General features: G+C 34.7%; 1 protein-coding gene across 1 annotated transcript in view; it reads right to left on the reverse strand.

Annotated features, from left to right (window-relative positions):
• The window catches only part of SYNE1 (spectrin repeat containing nuclear envelope protein 1), a 354,964-nt gene that overhangs the window by 98,201 nt on the left and 244,742 nt on the right, over nucleotides 1–12,021 (reverse strand). The window contains exons 104-112 of the mRNA XM_070733725.1: nucleotides 11,822–11,923; nucleotides 10,731–10,850; nucleotides 10,218–10,418; nucleotides 7,788–7,961; nucleotides 6,198–6,329; nucleotides 4,838–5,034; nucleotides 2,941–3,073; nucleotides 2,458–2,640; nucleotides 814–963 (exon numbers count right to left, since the gene is read on the reverse strand). Coding sequence (XP_070589826.1) covers nucleotides 814–963; nucleotides 2,458–2,640; nucleotides 2,941–3,073; nucleotides 4,838–5,034; nucleotides 6,198–6,329; nucleotides 7,788–7,961; nucleotides 10,218–10,418; nucleotides 10,731–10,850; nucleotides 11,822–11,923 — 1,392 coding nt within the window. The remainder of the gene's footprint in view (nucleotides 1–813; nucleotides 964–2,457; nucleotides 2,641–2,940; nucleotides 3,074–4,837; nucleotides 5,035–6,197; nucleotides 6,330–7,787; nucleotides 7,962–10,217; nucleotides 10,419–10,730; nucleotides 10,851–11,821; nucleotides 11,924–12,021) is intronic.

The raw sequence follows: 12,021 nt of genomic DNA on the forward strand, positions 1-12,021 counted from the left end.
TACATCAAACTTTGCTAAAACTTCTGCTGTAATATTCAGCAGTATGCTGTATTTTTTTTAATTCATTGAAGAAGGGGAAATTATAAATTGTTCTCAGCATTCTACATAGTAAGATATGTATCTGATGATGATGGCATTATCTATTGCCTCTTATAATATTTCTTTTGGAAAGAGATAATTCAAAAAATAATCCTGTAGAGAATTACAGTATGTCCTATGAAAAATAAATGTTGAAAATGTCTGGAAAAAGAAAGCCCTTGTATCCCAGACATAGTCTTGCTAGTACTATGCCCGAGCTAGTTCCTTCCAATCCATACCCCAACAGGTACCAGGGTTGAAGATGGAATATTGATATCCAGAACAATAATAACACTAATATCTGTTCAGCCCTGTCAGTATGTATAACTAGTTATTATCACCATATTGATGATATCTGATGATCAATGATATTGATCGATGACCCTTTGTTCTTATATGACCTCCCTGATGCGCTCATATTGATGTTAAACAAAAGTAGAGAGAGCACCTTGTTCTGAGAACCACACAAAGAAATTGTATCAGGTGTGATCTCTTCCCCTCTTCTAAAACTAGCTGGAATCAACCCAGACAGGAGATAAACATTGAAGCATTTCTACATGGTAATTACAGGCAAATGTTCAGTAATTAGAAACTTTCATCCTAAATCAATAGGGTTTTACAATCTTCAACTGCAACTTCACAAGTTAAGTATCTACTTGTCTAAACCAGATCCAATGCAATTACGTAGCAGATATCAATGTAAAGCGATTTTCCAACTATTTCCTATTTAAATACCTTATATTTCTGGAGGTATTCTTGGACAGCTTTGTGTCCCACTATATTTTTTATGTTTTCCTCATCCTTAGAAATAGCATTTTCCATCAAAGTAATCCAACTCATGACTTCTGTGATTGCATGGCGAGAAGGAAGCTTATCCATCTGGTGCTACAAAAAAGTCAATCAAACGGAAACTAAGAGCCAATACATACTTTCTTGATAAGTATATCATTGTGTACAATGTTCCCTCGATTTTCATTGGTTTGAACTTCGCGAAAAGTCTATACCACGGTTTTTCAAAAATATTAATTAAAAAATTCTTCACGGCTTTTTTCCATATACCACGGTTTTTCCTGCCCGATGACATCATATGTCATCACCAAACTTTCGTCCGCCTTTAATAAATATTTTTTAAAATAAGCTTTAATAAATAAACATGGTGAGTAATAATCTAAATGGTTGCTAAGGGAATGGGAAATGGTAATTTAGGGGTTTAAAGTGTTAAGGGAAGGCTTGTGATACTGTTCATAGCCCAAAATACTGTATTTACTTCCGCATCTCTACTTCACGGAAATTCGACTTTCACGGGCAGTCTCGGAACGCATCCCCCGCGAAAATTGAGGGAACACTGTATATCAGGAGTGCGTTCCACAGTGCTGGAAAAATGAAAAAATCCCCCCGTCAAAAGTCAAAACCAAGATGGTGACATATGCACAGTGCTGGAAATTCAGCTTCTGCTCATACTCAGAACAATAACAAGAACAAAAAGGAGTTCTCTTTTTGAATAGTAAGAATTATATGTCATGTGGGGGTTCAGGATTTTAGAGATGTTTAGGTGGGACATGGCCAAAAAAAGGTTGGGAACCACTGGTTCAGATAATACAGTGTTCCCTCGATTTTCGCGGGGGATGCGTTCCGAGACCGCCCGCGAAAGTCGAATTTCCGCGAAGTAGAGATGCGGAAGGAAATATACCATTTTTGGCTATGAACAGTATCACAAGCCATCCCTTAGCACTTTAAACCCCTAAATTACCATTTCCCATTCCCTTAACAACCATTTACTCACCATTATTACTGGTACTCGCCATTGAATAAGACACTTAGTGATTCTGATATAATAAGTTATATAATTATAAACATAATTATTTATTGACAATAATTATTTTTTTTGTTATTTATTTGCAAAAATTATTAGTTTGGCGAAGATGTATGATGTCATCGGACGGGAAAAACCGTGGTATAGAAAAAAACCCGCAAAGTATTTTTTAATTAATATTTTTTGAAAAACAATTGTATAGGCTATTTGCGAAGTTTGAACCCGCGAAAATCGAAGGAACACTGTATACCTCTGGGCAAACAATGGACTAAAAACTCTCAATTCAAACAAGGCTGACAAATGCACAGGATTTTATTTCTGTGCCGTTCAGTATGCAGACATTTGAATATATATGACTATTTTTTTATCTATGTTAAAATAATTTATCCAGTTGGGTCATGTCTTTGAAGCTTTTGCAGCCATCTATTTCCTGAAAACAGTGTTGAGTTTCTGGAAAGAAGAAATTTATGAGCAATGCCTGAATAGAAGTTTGCCAGAAAAAGTAATAATACATATTTGCCTGTGCATTGAATGAAATTAAATGTAATGAACTGAATTTTCCATACCTGATGCAGCTTTTCCTGAACTACTGGAATTTGTACGAGCAGTTCTGTCCACTGATTATCAATTTGGGACAGTCCAGCCCTCAAAGATGCAGTATCCACCTTCTTCAGGCGGAGAAGATGATTTCCAGTGCTTAGAACAATAGATTTTTGGAATGACTTTGCATCAACTTCTTTGGAAAATTCCTGAAATAATTGTAATTTGGTATAACTAGCAGATTTCAGCAGTTTTATCAATAAACTTGGAGTATGAATAGAATGGAAAGGGCTTATTTTGAAATGATAAAGAGTGCACAGCATTGTAATATATACATGCATGATTATTTAGCCACCACATATACAATAGTTATGGATGTTGCTGTTATGTGTTGATTTATAAATGTTATTCTGCAGCTGAAACAATGTAATTGTTTAGTAATATACCGTTATTACTAAACAATTACATCGTGAAATGTCAATGGCTCTATTTTTTAAATTCATACCTACCAAAAATGCATTCAGATGATCTCGGATCATTTCTAGTTCTTGAGGAACTGTGATAGATTGCTGGCTCCAATATTTCAGACGGTCCATTGCCGACTGGAGCCAATGGATCAGCTCAGCTGAGTCATTCTGATATCTATAAACATGATGGACAAATTTACTTCACATTAAGCCACAGGTAGTCAATAGTCTTTCATTTCTCATGATTTAAAAGGTTCCTGATACAATATTTTATCCTGAAATTCACATTAATTTACGATTAATGGATTGTTTTTAGGTAAAATTGTACACAAGCAGAAACTTAATACATATATACAATCAATTTCAATTCCTCCCTTCGTAGGAGTAGGCAGATTTTAAGATTAACAAAGACTCCCTTATTTTAAAAAGCAAATGGTAATCAAGAGCCATGATAGTATGTAATTTGAATGTTACACAATGAACCATACGATTTAACTTTTCCCCTCCCTGGAAGGTATTTTATAGTTTCTTTCTAGTGTATCTTAGATTCCACACTTTCTTAATGTTTTTAATTTAGAAATATGATATTTCTAAAGTAAATAATGCATCTGCAAGCCAAATTATCTGGTTTGGAGATGGAGAAGAAATATAATTAATTTAGGTTGCTCTGGACTTTTTGAATTATACTTGATTAGTTCTGTATAATTCATTCAATCATTCATCACTCATTCATTCATTTTACAGTTTTTATAGCCTACCCAACCCAAAACATTATTGATGAGATATAGAAACAAAGAAACAAAGAAGACTGACGGCAGAAAAAGACCTCATGGTCCATCTAGTCTGGCCTTATACTATTTCCTGTATTTTATCTTACAATGGATATATGTTTATCCCAGGCATGTTTAAATTCAGTTACTGTGGATTTACCAACCACATCTGCTGGAAGTTTGTTCCAAGGATCTACTACTCTTTCAGTAAAATAATATTTTCTCATGTTGCCTTTGATCATTCCCCCAACTAACTTCAGATTATGTCCCCTTGTTCTTGTGTTCACTTTCCTATTAAAAACACTTCCCTCCTGAACCTTATTTAACCCTTTAACATATTTAAATGTTTCGATCATGTCCCCCCTTTTCCTTCTGTCCTCCAGACTATACAGATTGAGTTCATTAAGTCTTTCCTGATATGTTTTATGCTTAAGACCTTCCACCATTCTTGTAGCCCGTCTTTGAACCCGTTCAATTTTGTCTATGCTTATGGTGTGGAGTCCACAGAGAGGGGCAGCATACAAATCCAATAAAATAAATAAATAAATAAATAAATAAATTTAAAATTAGTGTTTCATCCCATTCCCCCTTTTGACTTTTGAACTTTTCAAACTGAAAAATCTAAATTTAAAGGGCATTAGTTTTATCATATTAATCAACAATCTATGCATATATTCATGTACTAAAATTATATGTAATCTTTTATGAAAAATAAATGATAGGTCGGCTCACCAGATTCTTTTTCTACAGGATAAAAAACCTTAAAGTGTTTTTCCTGCTTTGTTTTGTTGTGATAACATCTCAAACATATTTTGGTCCTGTAAATTTTTTAATACAGAATTTCTCATGGGAGCATGGTTTTTTTTAAAAATTAAATTTGCACCTTCCTGATACGTTTTACGTTTTATATATCCAACATGATCAAATTATAAAGCAACTATATCAATAAACCAAAAGTATATAAATCCCTTAAAATACTGTAATAATTTAACTCTTTCCCGGGTTGGATGCCAATAATAGTTAGCTAGGTTTAAAGGCTGGACTCTACTATTGTTTTCCTGGAATTTTCTCCAATTTCAAAAAGTAATAAAATATATTCTACAGGTAACTATAAAATACAAAATGATAAAGAATCCAAACCTATTGTTTTTTCATGTCATTAGCAATACCTTGTCCAGAGTTTAAGTATAGTTTCCAGTCTGTACAGTTCCTTAGTAACTTTGTTGGTAGTATTGAACCAATGCTCTCCTATCTGGTTCAGTTGAGTTTCCAATTCTGAACACGTGACAGAGAACAATAGTTTTTTCCCATCATCCAGCACTTGGTAAAGTTTGAATTGGTGTTGAGTAAGACTAGATTTCAGGTGCTTTGATAACAAAAGACAATAAGAGACAATATGAAGCTGCAATGATTTCTTTCTTTGGTTAATGGATTCTTTGCTTTTAGTTTACTCAGACACTTTAACTTTCCATACATGCATACTCAAATGTACACATGCTCATGTACTGGCATGCCACACATACACATTCAATTATTCTACATATCATACACTTACATCCTACATAATTGTTGCAACCGTATGGGTTGACTTTTAGCCTAAACTAAATTAGAATGAACTGCCACAGGAAATAATAGAGGTACAGGCTTGGATGATATTTGCAAATTCTTAACAAAGGCTGTAATCTAGGAAAAGTATAGAGAACTTTATTTCCAACATATAATATTCAGTCATTATTTTCTTTTCTTTAAATAAATGACAGATGTTAAGAGTCATCCATAACCAAAATACTGTGCTTGGGACAGAAGACTTTCCCTTTCTCCTCCTTAGAACAATCAGTAGCAAAATGTAACTGCAAATGGGGCTTGTATACCTATAGAAAAATTTTCCACTGGGATGCACAAGAACTATTCCTGTCTAAAGCTTAGTAGTTCATACATTTATATGCATGGTCTTGCTAGGAATAGAAGGGAAAAGCCATTTCTCTTAAGCTTCCCATAAAAGATTATCTAAGTTCTGTGCTGCAATATATGCCATTTACTTCGTTTATGTCTAAGTAAATTATCTAATTAATGAAAAAAGAAACTCCACCCAAAATAGCAAAAATTATTTATATTCCAGGTTATAACAGATATTGGGGGGGGGGGGAGGTAAATAATCCCATGTAGGATTCTCTACGAAGAGAATAAATCCCTTTCATATATACATAATTAAGTAGAAAAAAAAATTGGCATACATTTGCATTGGATTGCACATATACATTTTATCATCTTATCAAATAAATGTTTACTTTAATTTTTTAGTGTCAATGTACAAAATCCAAAAGATATCTGACATGATGTCCTGCTCGTATTCTCTTTCAAGCATCCATTCAGTGCTGTTAACTCAACTAGAAACACATCTGGTCTGATCCATTAGTCTCATCTGTTCTTACCTGCTGCCGGATGGCAGGATGAGTTGCAATGTCACCCCTAAAAAATTTGTGTGTACAAAATGTGCATGAATGCAGATGGACAAATTACTGCCATTACCTGATAAAGTGATATCCGATCAGTAAGCCTTTCCTCAGATTCCTCTACCAAGCCAACACTTGGAATCTTGGTTTCAACAGCCTCCAACTGCTGTGTGAGTTCCTGATATTCTTCTTCTAAATGCATCCAAGTCTGTAAACCAAATAATTGCCAAATAATTTCTAGGTGTTTTTCAAATACATCTCTAACAGAAAATTGTTCCACACTGAATTGATTGAGATAGGTCACCAGTAGTGGTGGGCACTATTCACAAAGCACCTGTTTTATGTTGTGTGTGTGTTCATATTTTTAAAAAATCAATAAAAATATTAATTTTTTTTAAAAAGAGATAGGTCATCTTAAAAAATCATTTTAACAGGAACTTCAGTCCTTCAAATGTTCCAAATTTTCTGAAAAACACTATTAGCTATTTGGGTTCCGTTTTTTCCTCAAACTTATTTTGGTACTTTCTTGGTGCTAACATTTTTAAAAATGAAAGCAGAATCATGCTGCAAGAGCTGTGGTGGCACAGTGGTTAGAGTGCAGTATTGCAGGCTAATTCTGCCAACTGCCAAGAGTTCAATTCTCACCGGCTCAAAGTTGATTCAGCCTTCCATCTTTCTGAGGTTGATAAAATGAGGACCCAAATTGTTGGAAGCAATAAGCTGGCTCTGTAAATTGCTTAGAAAAGGCTGTAATAGTGCTTTTGCTACTGTTTGCATCTTAAAAACATTTATGTTAAAACTTCAAAAACATTTCAAAAGACCCTTTTTATTTTATTTTGTTAGTTGATTATTTCCTATACAGTGATACCTTGTCTTATGAACTTAATTGGTTCCAGGACGAGGTTCGTAAGGTGAAGTTTGTAAGACAAAACAATGTTTCCCATGGGAATGAATGGAAAAGCGATTAATGCGTGCAAGCCCAAAATTCACCCATTTTGCCAGCTGAAGCCCCTGTTTTCATGGTGGTGGGATTCCCCTGCTGGGATTCCCCTGCAGTATTGCAAAATCCGGAGGTGGGTTTTCCCATGGAGGGGAGCCTCAGGGGAATCCCACCAGTGCGAAAACGGGCGCTTCGGCTGGCAACGGAAGTCCGGAGGTGGGGTTTCCCAGTGAGGGAAGCCTCAGTGAAATCGCAGCATTTGTGATGCCAGCTGAAGCACCCGTTTTCACGCTGGTGGGATTCCCCTGCTGAGATTCTCCTGCAGCATCACAAAATCCATGGAGGGGAGCCTCAGGGGAATCCCACCAGTGCAAAAACGGGCGTTTATGCTGGCAACGGAAGTCCAGAGGCGGAGCATCCCAGCGGCAGTGGCGGGTTCGTAAGGTGAACATAGTTGGGAAGATGAGGCAAAAAAATCTTAAACCCTGGGTTCATATCTCAAAAAGTTCGTATGACGAGGGGTTCATAAGATGAGGTATCACCATATTTGCAATATACTCTGTTGACTTGAGCAGTACACAAAAAAGCAGCTCATTTTGCCTTTAAAAAGGAAAGCAGACCACAATCATTCAGCTTAGAATATGAATAACTTTTTAAAGAAACTTTTTAATGCCACAGGCAAACTTAATGAAAAGTTAAAATTTAAAGCAAAAAATAAGGCTTTACCTCTAGAATATATTCCAGCTCCACTCCTTTCTTATGAGCTTGTTTTAACACTGCAGAGCCTTGTGCCATTAAATCTACATGGATTTGAGTTTCCTTCACAAGAGCAAAGCTGCTTATTTTTCTAAAAAGCGTTTCTGTTAGAATCGTGTGTGCCTCCAGTCCTTGGAAATATTCCTGAGAAAATTATCGTTATTTGTTATTGACCATAATATTTCATTAATATACTGCTGTCGTACAAAGAATCTAAAATGTTAATGTCCTGATTTCCCCATAGTTTGTGTCGCATTTATATTCTCGGCAATGGAACAGACTTTGCTGCAGGCTCTATTCAGAGTATGCATCTTGCTTAGCTAAAAAAACTTTCTATCTTTCAGAGAAGATTGAATTTACATTCCTTCTTCACAGGTATACTACCAGTAGGTCAGAAGCAAGCATCCTTGACATTTTAAAATAATGTGGTTTTGCATTTAAACTAATTTTGCATCATAAAACAAAATAGCACTGGTTATTTAAATATATCCAAGATTAAAACACAATTTTGAAACATGATTATTTGAAATATTCCTATACACTCTGGTTACTGTACTGTCAAAACATGTCTAAACCTTATGGAGGGGGAAAGCTATCCCATTATGACTCAAGTCTTAATCACTTTGCATTTAGACTACTCCAATTCACTTTATATGGAGCTACATTTTAAACAACTCAGACGTGACTAGAACAAAATGTAGTAGCTTCATTACAGCTGCCTTTCAGTTATAGCAATGATTGCTAAGCAATCTGTAAGGTTCCCACCCTGACCACATTATGACCACATTCATAAAGCCACTAAAATTTGACTTATTCCCAGTGGTGGACTACGAGCCGGAACACTAAATTGCGCTTGCCACCGCGGCTCGTAAGTTCTTGCGGGACCAGCGTGATTTTGCTGCTGCACCTGTGGAGGAAACAAAATTGTGCACGGAACCACAGGTGCACCTGTGTTCCAGCATGTGTGGAAACAAAAAAACCTTGCTGAAACATGGACGCACATGCGGTTCTGAACTTATGAGCCACAGCAGTGAGCGCAATTTAGTGTTCTGGCTCATAGCCCACCACTGCTTATTTCCCAAAGTATTGGCACAGAGTGGGAGTTGATAGGATTCTTTTTTGCCATAGAGAATTTGCCTTTTAGATCTCTCTTATTTTTAAAAATGTACAAGTTGCCCAGAAGTATTTGGATCTTGGTAGACTCTAAATTATATTAAACAAACAAATAGGTTTCTGGGTCAAATCCAAGGTGACTGATTTTAATTTATACAATTCTACATGATTTAACCTATCCTGTCTTGAGAATGATTGCTGAAAATCTCTACCTCATGTGACATGAAAGAGGTGACAACCCAAATCAGGGAATATTTTGTCACCTTGAAGTACATGAAACCACTGTCTTGTTTGCTTTTTGCAGTCAAAAGCATTTTATTCTGATAGCTTGTTTGACACAAATGAGGGACAGGAGCTGCTTTTCATGGTTTGGCATTTTATTAAGCAATAATCGACAAGATGCCAAAATATCAAGGCAGCCCTTAACAGTCTGCTTTTCATAGTTTGGCATTTTGACAATTATTTTCATCATCTCTATATTTTATGTAGTTCTTTTTTTAAAAAAAATATTTTTTATTAAATTGATTTAAAAAACAACATAATAACCAATGAAAAACAAACAAACATATATACATTTACATATTTGCAAAATACAAAAAAAAGAAAATACAAACAAAAATGAAAAACAAAAAACAAAAACCCAATAAACAATATCAACAATAACAACAATAACCAAATAACGAAGAATATATTATTGACGTTCTCATGTGAGGAGGAAAAATACAATATCTTCTAGTATCAAATTATTTTCTGGTGAAAGACAATCGGTATTCACTGTTATTCCTTTTGATTATCAATATCTTATTTGTTATTATTGTTTTCTTAGCCGCCTTCTGTACACGCTTTGTTAATAGATTTAATTTCATAAAAATTTTGTTTTCACAAAAGAACTGTGTGCATATCATATCTAATCTGTTGTATCAAAAACCACATGTCATAATATATTGCTATTGTTGTGGTTTAATTTGAACTTTCGTTTCTCCTATTGAACCAATCATAAAAAGAATTCCATGTTTTATAATAATCAGAGTCTTCCTTGTTTTTTAACTTAAGGGTTCATTTATTATTGTACAAGAGTCAATCAGTATATGAGTCTTTTGAGGTAAATATTTGCATAAATAAAAAAATATTTATTTAAGCCATCATTAGCTTTAAAATTATTCCACGTGGCATTTAATAATATTGAAATAACTACTCTCTTTCCAGATTGGGTAACAGGATAATTACAGAAAAGGATTCTACTAAATGGCAGCAAGAGTAAATTATAAACCTAGGAATTGTTTTTACCTTGTGCTTGTCAAGAAGCTGTTGGATTTCGTTTTTAGAGGCAACTATCAGTTTGTGATCACTTGCCATTTTTTCTCTCCCGGTTTCAATCAGGTCAGCCAAGTCCTGTAAAGCTTGATCGTACTGACCCTTCAGGGCCAGATTTTGATTCAATCCACTGCGCCGTGATCCTATGATCATGATCAACTCATCATACATATCCTGATACATCAAAAGAAAAATTAAAAAAATCAAAACCCCACTGGGATTGGGCGTCATAAAGTCAATTAAATTAAATTATAATCACAAAAGAAAAAACACCATGCTGATAATTGTAAAAAGTTGTTTCTAATATGAATTTCTTATCTATAAATAGATAGTAGATAATAAATAGATAATTCATCAGCAATAAAATGAATTATTTATCTGTAAATAGATAATAGATAATAAACAACTCAGCAAATAATTCAGCAAAAAAGGAAAACAAATACTATGCTGATAATTGTAAAAAGTTGTTTCTAATAGTTTTATTACCTGAAGTTTGGATAATTCTTGCATGAAAGATTGATCAATTTGCAGTTTATCTCCACGTTTCTTTAATTCAGTGATACTTGCATCTAATTCTTTCAGCCCTTGTTCTACTTGCTCAATAGCCTATATAAAGAATAACAATTCACTGTAATTTAAAAAACCTTAAATTTCAAGGAGCCCTGATGTCAAAAATGGAAATTCACTAGAGAGGGAGTATGGATGGCCTGGTTAGGGAATGGGACGCATTTTGTTACAATTTTATAATTGGCTTTCCCTTTGGTCACTGGGGTTGGCAGGTTAGGGGCGGAAATGGGCAGCGGTAGCAACTGCGTGTTCTCCTTTGGGGCATCTTTTGACAGATGATGGGCTGCCTCTCACCAGGAACTATAAGGTCCGCATGACCTGGGTTGGAGGGGATTAAACAGTGAGCTCCTCCCACACGCTTTAAGGGCGTGGCCAGGAACCAGGTGAAGGTAGCTACCTTCACATTGTTCAGCAAGGAGCTACGCCTATAATTGCCCAGGAAAGTTATTCGTGAATTATTTCTGCCCCAAATTTTCTAGTGGCCTCTGCAGGTCCTGGTTATTTGGTTGACAATCTGTTAAAGTTCATTTAACTTTAATAAAGTGACCCAATTTAAACCCAGCTATTGGTTTCCGTGTTGTTACTCCGCATCTGGCGCAATTAAATGTTTCTCTAATTTGCCAAGTAAAATTGAAGTTCTAAAAATTCACCAAGTAAATTTTATATATATATTCTGCTTTAGAGCTGCTCAGTCAGGTTAAGAAACATAAATTCATATTGTACACGTAATCTGACAAATTGTAAGAAAAGAAAACTAAATTATTGTTGGAATTTATAACATTGCCAAGCTTAATTATTTTTCAAAGACATGTCTATTTACTTCAATACAAAAAGTATTCCAGGTGTTATTTATTAATTAGAATAAATACTGATGGATACCGCCTGTAGTCTGATACTATCTTCTAACTAACTTTTTTGTATTCATTATACTGTTCATTATATTCATTCATTGGTATTCATTATACTCTTTCTCCATCTTTAAGAATATAAAAATATTCAATCAATAGTACCTGTATTTGTTCTGTTTCAGGGCGTTCAACTGCTTCTGCTAGTTTCTGCAGTGCAATATACTTATTATCAGCTAATAAAGTAAACATCAACTTCAAGTCATTCTGTTGGTAATTGAAAACAAAGTTAATATATGCAAAATAACAGAATGTTATTGTCATTATTTTTCAAGTTTTCTATCGGGCAACCTTTTTGTGATAAC

The sequence above is a fragment of the Erythrolamprus reginae genome, chromosome 1, assembly GCF_031021105.1.
Source record: "Erythrolamprus reginae isolate rEryReg1 chromosome 1, rEryReg1.hap1, whole genome shotgun sequence".
Classification (NCBI taxonomy): Eukaryota; Metazoa; Chordata; class Lepidosauria; order Squamata; family Dipsadidae; genus Erythrolamprus; species Erythrolamprus reginae.